This window comes from Miniopterus natalensis, chromosome 6 (assembly GCF_054644295.1).
Source record: "Miniopterus natalensis isolate mMinNat1 chromosome 6, mMinNat1.hap1, whole genome shotgun sequence".
Classification (NCBI taxonomy): Eukaryota; Metazoa; Chordata; class Mammalia; order Chiroptera; family Miniopteridae; genus Miniopterus; species Miniopterus natalensis.
Genome location: NC_142086.1, coordinates 54,739,358 through 54,756,326, shown reverse-complemented (window position 1 = coordinate 54,756,326; position 16,969 = coordinate 54,739,358). Strand labels below are relative to the sequence as shown.

Below are 16,969 nucleotides of genomic sequence, written 5' to 3'. Positions count from 1 at the left end.
ATGGACCTATTCAAAAAGCATTTGTTGACTGACTACCTCACTGTTCACTCATTCACCGGTGGGATAAAGTACAGAACCAAGATCTGTACTTTGGCAGAGCACCAAGATCTAGCTGTAGTTGCCTCCCACCTGCCCTTCTAGCTCACCTCAGAACCGCTCTCCTTTCCTCTCGTGTCCAGTGTCCACTCTCACTCTGCCCTTTGTCCAGGCTGCATCCCTCCTAGCATGCATCTGGTATCTTCCTTCCATGATGAATTCCCATTTCTCTCTCAAGCTTGCAGTCAAATGTAACCCTCTTTCTGAAATCTAATCCCACTTTCCCAGGTGCTCCCACAACACACTCATTATTTGTGTCCTCTTGTTAGAGCCAAGCTCACCATATTATATTTCCTTCTTTTATGAGGGTTTGAGGGAAGGCTGGTGTTTTGGGTTGAATTGTGCCCTCCAAAACGTCACATTGAAGTCCTAATCCTAGTACCTGTGAAAGTGACTGTATTTGGAAACAAGGTCTTTGTAGATGTAATCAAGTTAAGATGAGATCATGCTGGGTTAGGGTGGGCCAAATCCAATGACTGGTATCCTTCGAAGAAGAGGGAAATCTAGACCGAGAGACAGGAGACACAGAAGGAGGAGTCCATGTGAAAATGGAGGCAGAGATTGGAGTGATGCAGCTACACAAGGATGCCAAGAATTACTGGCAGCCACCAGCAGCAAGCGGAGAAGCATGAAACAGATTCGTCTTCAGAGTCTGGGAAGGACCCAACCCTGCTGACACCTTGATTTCAGAATTCTAGCCTCCAGAACTGTGAACGAATAAATTTCTGTTGTTTTAAGCCACCCAGTTTGTGGTAATTTGTTATGGCAGCCCTAGGAAACTAATACAGTTGATAGTAGCTTCTGTACAAGCTCATCTTCCCAGCTAAACACGTGGACTCCTGGAAATAGGGGCTGTGGTAATGCATATTTCCTCTCGGCCCTGACATGATGTTAACACAAAGCAGATGCTTTTCGAGTTTTAGTGTTTCAGTTGAATGAGGAAACATGCTCAGCCCTCCCTCCTAGTTTTAGGTCAGTGGATCCCCCCTCACAAAAGGGTTCAGGCTTTTCTCTGAGTGAGCAAGCTAATGAATGAGGTGGGGAGATAAAGTTTAGCACCAAAACAATGACTTACAGAAGACAAAGAGGAAAAAAATCAAAGTGGGAGAAAACGTGTCCAAAATCTTGTAGGTGAATTCAAAGAGAGAATGGAGCCAGGGCTGGCTGGTCAGGAAGGGAGTGTTCAGAATACTTTGGACTACGTTTTGAAACAAGTCGTAGATGATGATTATGTCCTAGGAGGAGATGTCGGAGGAGCTAAGGGCACGTGTGGGGAAGGCAAGCAAATGATAAGATTCGGCTGGCATTTGAAGAGAAAGATTTTCTGAAGGGCCACGAATGCAAGCGAAGCAGGTGAATTTAAATTCTATGCAATGGGACCTGGGTTGTGGCAGCAGGTTCTTGTGTGGCAGCAAGAGGACAGAAACACGGGCAGCTCCAGGTAAGGTGGGTCTGAGAGGGAAGAGCACCAAGAAGGGCCGGGGGCTGCTGAGAAAATCCTGACGAAGGGATGTCCTGGGGACTAACTGGGAACTGAGGAACAGAAAAGGTCAGGGTTTTCGTAGAGGACATCCCAGTCAATTGGGTGGGAGCAGAGGGCCCTCATGTAGTGGGTGCAATGAACTCCTCCTGGGCTCAGAGAGGGTGATGTGTTTGCAATCCCAGATGATTGAGGCTGTGTTCTGTTTTTAGAAACCTTTGAAAGACATTCCACAACTTCTCTCCATAACTCATTTTGGCACTGGGTATGTCTTCAGTGAGCCAGGAGATTCTGCCTTCCATCCCCCATGACAATTCCTCACTTTAGAAGCACATTTCCCCTCATACTTTCCTGGGTCAGGATGAAGAGTAAGGAGGTGTGGCCACCATGTCCTGTTGTGAATCCTCACACACTTGAGGCCCATGCCCAATACATTTTCTGCTTCTCCTGTCCAGGAAAATTTCTTTTTGTTTATTTAAAGTTTTCTCATGGGTTCTGTTACTGTCGTTGTAATTCTTGTCTAGTCTCTTTCTTGGGTGTTTCTTTGGTTGTGGGGTTTCAAACTGGGCAATCAGAGAGGCAGGGGAGTCTAGCAAGATGAGTGGAGGCTGTGGAGTCAGGCAGATGTAGGTTTGAATAGCAGCTCCTCTGTTAACTAGCTATGTTTTTGAGCAAGTTGCATAATCTCCCCGAGTCTCAATTTTCTCGTCTGTAAAATGATCAATAATCTTTATCTCATACTTGGAGAGTTGTGCCAATTAAAAATAATGTTCATGAAATTCTCGAAAGCATTCAATAAACAATGGCTCCTATTGTTAGTCTGAGTTGGGGAAATGCTGATTATATTGGGAATACTAGTGCTGCCTCTGATGGTCACATAAAACAAACAGGTCTTTTTCAGATATAGCAAAACTATGTGTAGGACTGGGAACTCTGCTAAGAGAATCAGAATTTTTTATTTCCTCTCCACAAAAGTAGAGCTGCATAACATATCAAATAGTTATTTTACTTGCAAAGGGACTTGAGTAATGATGTTTTTAAAACTCTCATATTGACTAAACAAAATCATTGAGGTTTTTTTAATTGGAAAAGACTAATGAAACTCCCACTGCAGATAAACTCATGCTAATCAGCTCCTTTATATTATTTTCCTTTAATAAGTTATAAGTGCTACTGTGTTAATCATGCTTTAAATCACTGTATACAGTGTGATCTCAAGTAAAATTGTGCAGTGAAAGTGCTGAGAAAAATATGTTATAATGTTAAATGGTGTTTATTTCTTGGGGGCACAATATGATTTATTTTTCTATAATAAGCCTTAATTACTTATATAAAGAAAATTTGCTTAAAAATAGTAATATAACTTTATAAAAACATATTATTACAAATATTTATATCAAGTAAACTGCTGAAATGCACCAAAATGGCAATATTGTGTTTTTGAGCCATGGGTCTATAAGTTAATTGATTTTTTCTTACTTTAACTTTTCTGAGTTTTACACAATTTTAAATGATATTGAAATATACTATCTAATCATACTATAGGCTATATTATTAAATTATATAATGATAAATGTATTGGTACTTTATTGAAAAACTTTATCAAGTTAATTTTTAAGAAGTGCCATACATTTCTACATTGATGAGTCATACCCTATGACCTATAGATATATCTGTCCCTCTTAAAGGTTCACCAAACCTCAGAGTTTTAAGGGCTTTTGAGTCATACAACATGACTATTATGTGTAATAATATTAATAGTAATAGCTAGCATGAATGTGCCAGTCCCCTGTAACAAACACTTTGAATGCATTTTTCATTGGATCTTCAAAAAACTGTATGAGCTACTTATGGTAGTCAGAATAAAGTCCTGAAGATGTCCATGTTTTAATCCCTGGAACCTGTGAATATGAATATGTTAGGTCACATGGCAAAGGGCAATTAAGGTTGCAGATGGAATTTCAACTGGCAATAGGCTGAATTTGAGATGGGGAGATTATTCTGGATTATCTGAGTGGGCCCAATGTAACAACAAGGGTCCTTTTTGGTGGAGGAGGAAGGCAGAGAAAGAGTATAAACAGGATGCAACGTGAGAAAGACTTGACTGGCTATTGCTGACTTTATTTTATATATATTTTTAATCCTTACTCGAGGATATTTTCCATTGCTTTTCAGAGAGAGAGAGAGAGAGAGAGAGAGAGAGAAACATCAATGTGAGAGACACATTGAATGATTGCCACGTGCATGAGCCCAGACAGGGGCTGGAGATCAAGCCTGCAACTGAAGTATGTGCCCTTGGCTGGAATTGAACTGGGATCCTTAAGTCTGCAGGCCAATACTCTAACCACTGAGCAAAACTGGCTAGAATGGTCATTGCTGGCTTTAAAGATGGAAGGGGGCCACAAGCCAAGGAATGTGGGTAGCCTCTGGATGTAGGAAAAGGCAAGGAAATGGATTCTCCCCAGGGGCCTCTAGAAAGAAATGCAATCCCGATGACACCTTGATTTTAGTCTACTGAGACCTATTTCAGGCTTCTGACTTACAAAACTGTAATATAAAAAATATGTATTTAAGCTACTAAGTTTGTGGTAATTTGTTATAGCACCCCTAGGAAACTAAAATAGTATTATATTCCAATTTTGCAGGTCAGCAGACTGAATTTAAAAGAGTAATTTGGTCAAGGTCACACATAAGTGGTTAGAGACAACTCCAGCATTTGAATCCAGGTTGTCTGAAGATAGAAACTGCACTCTTGGGCACTTGGCTCCACTGAAGCCCCAAAATGATTGTCCAGCATCCATCTGGGCATAAATGTGGAACCCCTCCCCAATAGCTCCCCACACTTGAAGACAGTGCTAATTGATAAGCTGATCTTTTTTGGGGACTCAAAGTGGTCTATCCAGTCACTTTTCCATTAACTAATTATATAAAATAGTCTAATTTCTCCTTTATGAGAAACACTTAAAAAAATATCTGAGGCCACTAATCACTTCTCCCTAGGTCTTCTCTTCTTTGGGTAAAACAATCCCAAATTCAGCCTTTCCTTATAAGACATAGTTTCAGGAACCAGGACTTTACCAACCTCTCCCTTCTGGAAAGCATCCAGACTGTAAACACCCATTTGAGGACCTGGCCAGCTCTTACCTTACTTTGAATTTGTGTACTTTGATTTTCTTCCATGAGGTTATCACGCTGACCTTAACCCTTCTGAACTTGATTTTATTCTACACCTTGAGCTCTTTGATGGAAATATTTCTAGAGCTCAATCAATAAATAAATACTGATAACTTTTGGATTATCTGGCCTAAAAGACTTGAAAACACAGCTTGTTTTCAAGTTCCTTCTGATATTATCACAAACTAATTCCGCTTTTTGTTGACATAAATCATACCTTTCTTCTTCTGGCCTGGCAGGGGCTAGAAGAAAAAATCTGTTAAGCTACAGTAAGGAACTGTTTTGGTGAACCGGCAACTTTATAGGGAAACCTGAGATATAGGCAACTCATGTATGCCAGTCTGAGAAGTTGTGCTGTACATTCCAGCATGAATGGGGGAGCCAGGAGGGAGATGCAGGAAATGTTAAGAGTCAATACAATTTCATCATATTATTTTAAATATTGTGAATCTTTAGGTCAGAGAGTATTTAGGGCACAAAAATATTAATAACAGCTTCCTAAAATCTTTGACTATCCACCGTTTTAAATGATCCATGCTGCCTGTTCCCTCATTTCTGCAAAAAATCAAGGGCTGACTATAAACAAATAAGAAATTACCCCAGCCCCCCCAAACACCCTGTTCTCCTGTGGTTGCATAATGATGAACGTCTGGTGAAGAAACCATGAATGCATATTTCATTCATTTTACTCTATTCATCTCTCCCAAGGAAGGTTGGGGAGGATGGAAGATAAAACATTTTTGTGGGCTAGTTTATAAACACTCAAGTAATTAAATAGGTTGCTCAGTCAGAACTGACTTGAAGAGTCAAAGGTGCTTGAACACAGCATAAGGTTTGCATTTCCTTTATAAATAACCACAGGTGTAAGAACAGAAATAGAAAATGCTACAATAAATTTCATTTGGGGCTTTTCTGAATACAAAATATTTGAGAGAAAAAATAATTTGCTATTTGACAGAAACAGGTGCAGAGAGTTTGGACCTCTGGGTGCCTAGGGCTGGTCTCTCATGGGTGCTGAATATCAGATGAGCAGAAGGAAGGACCAATTCAGGGCACAGAATGAAGACTCCAACTGTGAGGATCTAAACCCCGCTGTGTCTGCTGCATTTGTACCTTTATGCTTTAGGAAAGTCAAACATCTGGACTGTAACATCGGGCTACCTCACAGGGCTCCTAGAAAGAATAACTTAGAATGGTTTCATTTTTAGATAAAAAAGAAAATGTTATATAAATGGTGGTACACTTTATGCTTGTGACTGCAGAGCATACTACAGTGATTCAGTAGAGGAGCCCCTCATTTTTCCCTGGAATTGTATGATTTGAGCTTTGCTGGCTTTTATTTTACCTCCCACAGAATATCTCTGTTTTCATCTAAACTGGGAGAAGAGGAGCTTGGTAGGTGAGGGGATAGCAGCGAGCATCAGTGAAAAATGGGTAGTCAAAGGTCAGGTGTCTGACCGCCCTGGACCACCCACCTGCCCACCAGCTGTGCACTCCATGGTCCCAGTTGATAAGCCCTGAGAATCCTTGGAGCAAATGGCACCTGTAATGCAACCCCCCACCCCTTACTCACTCCCTGTTCCTCCTGTTACCATGTCACCTAGGGTCTGTGAGCCCCTACCTCGATGTAGGCTAGACTTGGCATTTGAACTTCAAATCTCTGGTATTCACCCCACAATTCTGCCTCTTGGATACCCCTTGAGTCAGTGGAGGGAATTTTCTCTACAGCATCAATTCTATAGAATCCAACCCAATGCTGGCTGGCTAATTGGTGCCATCCTCCCAATTCCTAGAGAGAGATTTTTGACACAACACATTCAATGGATCACAGCTGGGGTCTCCTCCAACTTTCAGTTGTCCTCCAACTTTTAGTTCAAGGGCCATGCCAGTGCAGCAACAACCCTATGATAACTGAATTCCACTCCATTAGAAAAGCCTTTTATTTTCAATGTTTCATTGGCAATCTAAGGCAGTGCTTTCCTCATGCTAACCATTAAGCACTATTCAACAACAGATGTTTATTGAGAACCTACTATGTGTCATGAACTTACACAGTATCTCATTACATGCTTATAGCAACCTTGTAAGATTTTCAGGGGAGGAAGCAAAGGATTAAAGAGATTAAGTAACTTGTCCAAGGTCACACAGCTAGTAAGTGGCAGAGCCAAGTTTTGATGCCAACTTAGACCATACCCTGCTGCTTCATTCTATAAATATCTATTAAGTACTTAGTTATTTTCAAGACATATTTCCAAATTCTTAAGAACTCAGGCTACATTAGGGCTTGTGGGGAACCCCTCATCAGCTACTCCAAGGTCCTGGCTCCAAGAAAGCTAACACTCTAGAGCTTGTTAATTACCCAAGGGCTTTTGGTAAAGGTGGTCAGCTTCTGGTAGGAATGAAGTACTGTTTCGGTCCCTTTGAAGGGCCTGACAGGAAATATCTTGCTTCAGCCTAAACTGCTGAGGGACATATTCAAGTGGATGGCACTCAACAGGTTTGGAATAACACATTCTTCAAGTGCTCTGAGTTTCTGACCAACAAGGAGAAAATTCTATAGTTAGATTTCTCTTTCTGGACACTCACTAACAGTAATATTGGAATTAGGTAGCTTCTACGTGTATATTCTATATATACAAAAATCTTCAAGGATAGTCCATCCAGAAACTTCATGGAGGGCTGGTTCTTGGATATCTGGAAGACTGGTGACATCCTTGGCTCATCCGTGAATACTGACTACTGCCTGTTTGAGGGGCTGATAACCCCACTCCCTCTTCCCCTAGGTGAAACCCTCTTCCCACCATTCTTTTATCTTCATTGCAAGCTCCGCACTCTGTGAGTCCTAGCAAATGTGTCTTTTTTATTAATTCTTCTCTCCCTGCCAGGGCCAGCTCATGGGTGTGAGATCTGTAAAGTCTCACAAGACCCCACACTTATAAGGGCCCTGGGCTTGGTTTGATGCTCTGCTGTCACCGACTTAATAATTTTTTTAACAAGGGGCCCTGCATTTTGCACTAAGCCATGAAATCATGTGGTTGATTCTACTCCTTGCTAGGGAAAAGAGTCATACCACACAACTTAAGAGTAGGTGGTGTAGCTCGGCCTGTGTGGCTCAGTGGTTGAGTGTCAACCCATGTTCCAAGAGGTCACCGGTTTGATTCCCAGTCAGGGCACATGCCTGGGTTGTGGCCCAGATCCCCAGTAGGGGGCATGCAGGAGGCAGCTGATGGATGTTTCTCTCTCATCATCGATGTTTCTATCTATCCCTCTCCCTTCCTCTCTAAATAGCAATAAAAACATATTAAAAAAAAAAAAAGAGTAGGTGGTGAATCTGTGGTCCCCATTTACACTCAGTAAGCATTTCCTCATAGAGACAATCAGTAATAGTGGATGGAGATGGTAAGAGCTCCACCCTCTTTAGCTTCAGTTTCTTCATCTCTGAAATAGGGACAGAAGCACTTACTGCATGTTATTATAAGCCCTGAGTGAAATCATGTATGATAAATTCCCATCAGAATGGATAGGTGTTTGCTAGGTAAAATCCATCGAAGACAGAAGGTGCGGTAAACAGTTTGAACGCCAAAGTTAGGAGCTGGGCTAGAATCATATCTGACTCACTGTGGTGATCATTTCACAATATATACAAATATTGAATCACTATGTTGTACATCTGAAACTAACATAATGTTATATGTTAATTATATCTCAGTTAAAAAAGAGAATCATATCAGCCCTACTGCTTAAAAAGTTGTATGACCTCAGTTAGATGACTTGGCGTCTTCCAGCCTCAGTTCCTTTACCTATAAAATAGAAATGCTAACATTTACTTTGTAGGCTTGTTTTGGGATTTAAATAATCTAATATATTTAAAAACTGAGTTTATCTAGTAGGAGCACAAAAAACAACAGTTCTTAGTTTGGTTCCCTTATAACTCTATTTCTGCACTTGTACTATACAACTTCCTGTATATTGTATTACCTACCAAATGTAACCTCCTCGTATATGAAAGTAATTTTGTAAAAAATAATTGAGGATTATTTTTCTTTCTTTGCTAGACTAGGAATTCCTTGAAGGCAGGGAACATGTCTTATTTACCTTTATATCCTAGAACACTTTCTAATGTGTTAAATCTCAGTTGTATTAAATCTCTATTTTGTTGTTTATGCCAACAATGAGATGATAATTTTCATAAAATTCCTAAATTAGCAATTAATATTTAGCCTGTCAACAATTAGGAAGTAGAATGTATCAAAAATACATTCTCTGCCATCAAAAGCCTTTTTTTACCTTGACTATAACACTTAGCTCATATTTTCCACCCTTGGGTCTGATTCTTGCTCCATTAACAAAGCAGTTCTACCAGGGAACATAACTTAGTTTCATGCAACCAACCACCTTCCCTGGCAACAACCTGTGTAGAGAGGCCACTGGGGGAAGACTGTGCTGAAACTCCAATAGTTTGATAACTGTTAGGATTCAAAGAGGCCTCAGAACTGTGACTTTTAACCTTTTGAGGGTTATGGATCCCTCCAAGAATCTTCTGATAGTTATGTACGTTCTCTCCAGAAAAATATATTCAATATCTTGCATACAATGTCAAGGTGCCCTCAGAGCTCCCACAGCACTTGTGCCTCAGATGAACAATTCTTGTTAGAATAGCACTGAAAACTCAATGAGCTATGGGAAAGATTCAAGTTTCCTGATAAATTCATCCCCCTCTAGTCACATTCCCATGTTCAAAACAAAACAAAACAAAACAAAACAAAACAAAAACAGTTACAACTTCCTAGATTTAACCTCAGGGTTATTCCTGAGGGCCCAGTCCAGAGCATTAATGGTAAGGGCATCCAGCCAACCAGTTACTACTCTTTGGAAAAACCTATATTCAGCTGAGTAAAACGAAGCCTTGTTTGATAATATCGTTTACATTTCCAAATCCCCGGTATCAGTATCAAGCTTTCTTCCTATCCCTTGTGGCCCTTCCTAAGTTTAGCTGCTGGTGTAATGGGGTAACCATGGCAACAACCACCTGCCTATTTAAAACCATCTCCAAAGCTAAATAAGGAAGCCTTGAGAAAATGGCTGCTTGCCTGCCTCTCAGTGGACAAATTGGGCACTCCTGGGTATTTTCAATGTGAGCAAGCAGGGTGGGGAGTAGGGGACTCAAAGAAGCAGCATGGACTCAAGGATCTTAATAGAAAGTGCTCTGGGACCTTGTGAAACAGGGCCTACCTCTACACTACAATGTCTTCACTTATTAACAGGCACATGGATTTATATGCAAATCCCCACGCCTGTCATCCTAGGTGACCACACTGCCTTGACCTCAATCAGGGGAAGGATGAGGCATGTACCTAACTGCAAAGAGAGGTCTCGTTAATTGGAGCTGGGAAATTGGAAGAAAAAACAGTCATTCAGAGTACAGTGAATTTGTTCCTACTTTGCAATGAAATGCACAATTACAACATTTTCTGACAGAGGTATCTTTCTAATTCTACTCAACCATGTGGGTAAATGATGATTGCTCTATTTATGTCCTATGTTGACCTATGGGCTTTTGCAATACAGAGAAATTTCTCTCTCCCTCTGCTTCCTTGCTTTCTACCAGCTACAGAGGTTTTGCTTCTTTCCACGGTCTGGATTCACACCATTTAACACAAAGCTCATGAACATCTGCCTTCCAACCTGTCTCCACCACTGGACTAAGAGTCCCCCACACAGGTCTGTTCAAAACACCTCTGGAACAGCACCTGGTATAGGTGTTTTCAGTGGATGATTGAATGAACAGAAACTCCATGGATTTCACAGGCAGTGGCATCTTAACAAGCGTGTGCGCATGAGTATGTATAAGGGACCTGTACGAAAAGAGGATCATACAAGTCTGGAGTGGGTGGAAGAGAAAGAGTATTTTTTTAAAAAAACATGATTTTGTGTATATATGAGAGTGAAAAAGATTATGGGAAGACAATCGATTGAGTTGTAAGTTTGCGACTACTGTAGGAGTAGAGGCTGGAAGTATCCCTGTTAATAGTGTTTTGTGAGTGTGCACGATCTGTGTGTGTGAGAGCAACAGAATATTCCTGTGACAGAATGCACACCCTAAGAAGATTAGTTTAGCTACTATTAGATCTCGCAGATCACTTTTCCTGAAGCTGAAGTGGCTTCGTTATGTTCAGTTTCTGATCTGTAAAAAGACTTTCTTTTTCCTGGCTAACCTCCCAGACTGTGGGGTCAGGGGAAAGGAGTGGGAATGAAAATGATGGAGCTTTCCAGGAGTTGGGCTTTAAATGAATGTCTTCAGATAACACGGGACCTCTGCATTAAAGAGAATTCTTTGGGCTAAACTCAAGCCCATCAAGTTCAGTGCGAGTCCTCCTTCCTCACCCGACTGAGGGTGGAGCGGGACCCAGAGGTCATCTTGAAATGGTACAACACAGAGGAACGAGAAATGATGGAGTTCAATTCACATGAAGAGTAAAAGAAAGAAGGGAAAAAGGTAATTTAACAATCCCAGGGATAACCGCATGCCAGTCACCACTCACTTCTTGAAATTTCCTCCCGCCAGCAAGGAGGGTTTGGTGTTATTTGTAAATGATCTACTCTTCTCTCTCCTTTCATTTTTGGGCTTAACGCCCTTCGCTCAGGGTGCGGGGCTAAGGCTGGGACCTGGTGGGCTTCGGGCCTCGCGCCCTCTGCGGGGCCTCCCTCTGCTGCCCTCTGCCGTCGGGGGGCGGAGGCGACGCCCTCCCGGTCCTCCCGTCCCTGGTCCCGAGCTGCCGCCCCCCGCCTTCGAGACCACGAGAAGCTGAGACTCCGGCCCCCCTGCCTGCCCCCCTCCCCGAGGACTCGCAGGGGCTGGGGGTGGAGGGGCGGTGCACGTTGAGAAAGCGGCCGAGCCCCAGGAGGGCTGCCACTTACCAGGAGCAGACTCCGCGCCCCACGCCGGCGCATCGCCCCTCCCCCCACCCTGCCCCCCCCCCCCCCCCCCCCCCCCCCGGGCACATCATCCTCTGGGAGGGGACCCGAGGCCAGGCTGCCGCAGGTCTCTGACATCGTGTTCTTGGAGATGGAAGCCCTCCTTCCGGCAACGTGGCAGGAAAGTGAAGTCCCGGGGCAGCCGGGCCAAGAACGCGGGGCGAGAGCAGGTGGAGGCCGCGGGCTGGACGCGGGCGGGGCGGCCCAAAGGCCCTCTTACCTGCTGTTGAATTTTTCGGGGTGCTTTTCTCTCATCACGTGGAATCTGTGTGCAATGGAAGCATCCTGAAAGGGAAAGAGACAGAAAGCAGATCCCTGGTTAGTGGCCATGGCCGTGCGGTGTGGAAGAAAGGGGAGCGCAGACGCTCACTGAAATCCCCCAACTTCAAGGGAGAACACAGGTCCAGGGTTAGGGGCCAGTCCACCCGCGCTGTGGGACCCCGCGCAGTACTCCCCCAGGCCAGCCATAGTTCAGGGTGAGGGAGGGACAGACGCTGCCCTTGGAGAAGAGAGAGGCTGTTTGGGTCTGTGAGCAGTGAGAGCGCTGAAGCCTCTGTGTGTGTGTGCGTGTGTGTGCGCGTGTGTGTGTGTGTGTGAGAGAGCCTTTGGAAATATCTTGCCATATCTTTTAAAACAATACTTTTTATTTTGAAAGATTTTAAGACTCACAAGAAGTTTCAAAAATAGTACAGTGAGTTCCTGTGTCCTTTCCCCCAGCTTCCCCCTGTGATAACTTCTTAGATAACTCTAATACATTGTCAAAACCAGAAAACTGATGTTGACAGACGCTGTTATATATTAACTCTTAATCATCCATAACAGTAGAAATAATTGGTAGCATTGGATAGCATGCTTACTAGATAAAACAATATCTATTTAAACTTCTGGCTTCTGCTTCTTGACGGCTCCCGGAAACAGCTCTCCCCAAGGTCACTAAGAGTCTCCTTACCACATTCTATGGGTACTTTGCTGTCCTGTTAGCACATCCCTTTGCTGCATTCTTGGCCACCTTCTCCTCAGAACTCACAGCGAGAATGGCTCCCATGGCACCATGCTTCTGGGCTCTCCATCCCTGGACCAGAACTTCTCAGCCTTGAGTCCAATCTGTAGCCCACACGCCATGTCATGGGCCATCTCGAGTTCTCATAGTTGTTACTAACACCTAGATACTGTCTCCACAATGTACATCTCTTGTACCACCCCTGACTTTCAGACCTAAAAATGGACTCATCTTTCCTCCTCAAACTAGGTCTTCCACCTTGTTAATGGTCTGATTTTCCAGCAGAGGAATGTGTAACGCCCCTTTACCCCTCAGAGCGACTGCCCCACTCCAGCACTTTAGGTGCAGGTGATGGGCTTCAGAAATATACTGGCTACTTGAGCTGGAGTGGGGGGAGTGACAAAAACAAGAGAGCTGATTCAGATTTGTTCATGGAAAAAAAAAAAAATACAGAAACTCATTTACTGGAATATGTGGCTAAAAGAGAACTGAAATTCCATACAGTGAATTTTCAGCTAGTGCATATTCATTCCATTTCTTAATGTGGAAACTACAAAAATTTTTTTCTGTTTTTTTTTTTTTTTTAAACATAAGGAGGTATAGTGCAGTGAAGAGGCATTTTTTTGAGCATGTGCTGTGTGTGGTGAGTAAAATACAAGCTAATGGTGGGGACAGAAAGTCCAGAAGCAAATTAGGGGCAAAGAGAAGCTTTTGTGATATTTACACTTGGCAGAGGAGTGAGGCCAGCTAGCAGCCCACTACTGAAAAGTAGAGAGGGCAAGTCAAGGTATGGGCTTATTTTGTGGTTGGCAAACACTCCTTGCTGAAATCATGTCTTGGAAATTTCATGTTTAAACTCTACTTAGTGATTTAGTTTTTAGTTTAAAACACATCAACAAAAGTTGAAGGCCTTGGTTAGGCAGGCACCCCTGTGGACACACGGTGGGAGACGTGCAACCTCCCCGGAGGCCTCTGTCCCTTGGGCCTGTACAGCTTGTTCAGCTCCCCTGGCAGCTGTGCTTCACGCTGCCAGACTATGCCCACCTCCCTCTCTCTGAGCAAGTTTCAGTGAACACTGTGAACAAAATTCATTGACATCTGTCAAATGCTTCTCTAGAATTCAAGAAACCATCACATCTGCTTGTGTTCCTTTGAAGCACCAATTTTCTTCTGTCAGGAAAAAAAGAAAAGAAAAGAAAAAAGCAATCACATGTTGCCTGGCCTGATTTGTTCTCTATGACTCCCTGTCCCCAGTGCTGCTGTGACTAACTCCTGGCTTTTTTATTCTCTGGGATATGTGCACAGCCCCCCTCCCTCTGTGTAGTTCTGATTATCTTTGGTTTTTCATAACTAAGTTTTGCAAAACTTCTTTTCACAAAAACCAGCCTTTACAATATTATTAGTCAAGCACATGAGTCCTAATTTGACAGTGTAATTCCTTGGTAAATGCACAAAGTGGCAAAGGAGTTCCTTTGCTGTTCATCTTGGAAAGACAATGCTGGTCAAGACTGACCATGTTTCCCTATCTGGGCATTAAAAAGAGAGTCAAGATTCACTTTAACCCTCTGTTGAGCTTTTCTCTGTCAGGCACTGAGCTGGCTGTCCTTACATTTAGTAGTGATTTCATTTAAATTTTGGAAAGCCGTGCTACAATGGTTCAGCTAGTGTATATTAATTCTGTTTCTTAATATGGAAATGCTACAAAATTCTTTTTCTGATTTTTTTTTAACATAAGGAAGTATGTTAAATCATTACAGCAAAATGAGACTTCTCTTCTGAAGGGAATGGGGTGTGGATGGGAATTGCAAACCTGTGGACATGATGATGACATTTCTGATGGCCTCACTTTCTGGGGCCTTTTCTGTGAAGTGTGGGGTGAACAGGAGATGACCGCAGTGAGGACATGTGGCCACTTTTTCGTGAACTAAAACTTCAGTCGCACAGTTGGACAAAATATATGTTTCAACCCCTTCCAAATGTAAGCAGCAGTGTTTGGACTCTGATATGTTGGAGTGTCTAGGCCAGTGATGTCTGGTAGAAAAAAATGTAAAATTTTCTAGTAGCCACGTTAAAATAGTGAAAGGAGAGGAAATTAACTTGAATAATTAACAGATGCTATACTTATAACATGTAATTCATATAAACATTATAGCGATATTTTAAATTCTTTCCTTCATACAACATTTAAAAAATTTAGTGTGTATTTGACACAGCATCTCTTGATTTAGACTAGCCCCATTTCAAGTACACAACAGCCACAAGTGGCTGATGGCTACTGTATTGGACAATGCATTTCTAAGTCACTTGGGCAACTTATGGAGATAAAAAGACAGAGATGAGACACTAAAACTTGAAATTGGGATTTTTCTGAAAATTGTGGCAGATCGGGAAATAAAAAGAGTGTAGACCTCTTGTCCAAAACACCTTTCAGTGAGTCCCACTGTTTTAGTACCTTCATGGCTCTCACAGGTGACAGACAAAAACCTGAAGCTGAGGGAATCCAAAGGCTGCAGGAACAATGATGATATTTTTAAAAGATAAAATCACTAATGGGTAGGAGGTGTACCATTGTGGAAACTTGGCTGGTGAAATCTGATAAATATGCTCTGTAAGGTGGGAATGGCGCCTGGGTTAGTGTGATGACTGTGGCCTCTCCTTGGCCCCTGGGGTCCCCCAGCATCAGAAATAGATTTCATTGAATCAAGGGATTAGCTGTTCACTCATCCTGTTAAGGCTCAGTGAAAGCAGAGCCTTTGAGGCATTCAGAGCCACACATGCCCCAGGAATTATTTCGCAGTCCCAACTTCCTGTCACTGATACCTGGCCATCCTGACATTTCTGCAAATCCAAAAATAAAGAGCAGAGACGAGGAGGCCAGAGAAGTCAGAGGAAATAGCCTCCTGAATGACTGTGTTTAAAATCTCCTGCCAATGGATGTTATCAGAGGGACTGAGAAGGCCAACTATCTCAGCTCCTCACTGAGGGGAGCTGGCATGTATGTGGGTGATGGGAATGTGGTGACAATGAGGCCATAGTCGCTCCTTGGTTAGGCCAGGAGAGTCTGCTCTGTTTATCCCTCCATCTATTAAATGGGTTCTGTCAGTAACAAGGGGACCAGTGAACCGTCAGGACAAGTTCTTTACCACCCAAGGGCACCACAGCAGCAGTCATTGTCATCACCTTTGTAAGTGCAAGGCAGCAGACATTTGATATTAATGGATATTCTAAGTCCTTCAAAAGAGGCAAAGACTCTGCAAGGCTCTCTTTGCCAAAGGAGTCTGACTCTAATCATCGTAAGGAAGTAAAGCCGTGGGTTGGTTTACATACCCCCTTCTCCTCTTACAAAGTTTGGGAAGTCAAATAGGGAGCAAGAGCTTCTGCAAATGTCAGCCCCAGGTTCTGTTAGGGTTGTGTGTTGGCTACTTGTTTTCTCAAGAATTTCCCTTTCCAACATTTAAAGAGCGAGCACACAAACCCTGCAAACATTTTATTGCGAGAAGCCTAAGGGCACACCAAGGAGATAAAAACAGTCGTGGTTCCTCACTGCTTTGCAATAAAATATTAAATATGCACAAGCTAAAGGTGTGTAAGGGGAATAATAAGGAAAGATACTGTGAAGTTCTTCATAATTTGAAAGATGAATAGATTGGATTATTATAAGTCAGCCCAGGGCAAGTAAGTATCTTGACCACTGAGTGTGATGGAGAATCTGTTTGCATGAATTTCCTTGGCGGACAATTAGCTGGCCTTCTTCCCTCCCTTCCCAGTTATTTGCAAGAATGAATTAAAACCAAGATCAGTGTTGGCTCTTGGGATTAGGCTTGGTTATCTAGTTGAGGGGAGGTTGTCTAGTCTCTTTTATTGTGTTCATCTATTTGGTCAGCTAATACTAAGTGAGTGCCATTTAAAAAAAATTATTTTGTAGAGACAGGCAGGGGGTGTTTTTGGCAACCAAGCTTTGGTGTGTTAAGAGAGAAGATTTGAGGCTGAAGACTGAAGGCAGCCATGACTGTAACTTGCCCTCTAGAAGTTCTCAGGCAGATCACCCCCTCCTGCTGCTCAGCACTTACTTCTGGCCGGTGGCTTATAGGTACTGGTGTCCTCACCTCTCTGTCTTTCCTCTCCTTTATCTATTTCAGTTCTGGTTTCTGCTCCTGTGAAGAATCACTTCCTTTGGCCATTCTCTGCTCTAATGAATTGTCTTCACTCGCTGAAGACTTCACAGGGACCATCTACATCAGAAT

The 16,969-nt window shown here is 42.8% G+C and overlaps 1 protein-coding gene across 3 annotated transcripts in view; it reads right to left on the bottom strand.

The window, feature by feature from the left end:
* The window catches only part of DGKG (diacylglycerol kinase gamma), a 136,268-nt gene that overhangs the window by 66,687 nt on the left and 52,612 nt on the right, over positions 1–16,969 (bottom strand). For all 3 annotated transcript variants that reach the window (XM_016200189.2, XM_016200190.2, XM_016200191.2), the window contains one exon: positions 11,946–12,010. In XM_016200189.2, the coding sequence (XP_016055675.1) occupies positions 11,946–12,010 (65 nt within the window). The remainder of the gene's footprint in view (positions 1–11,945; positions 12,011–16,969) is intronic.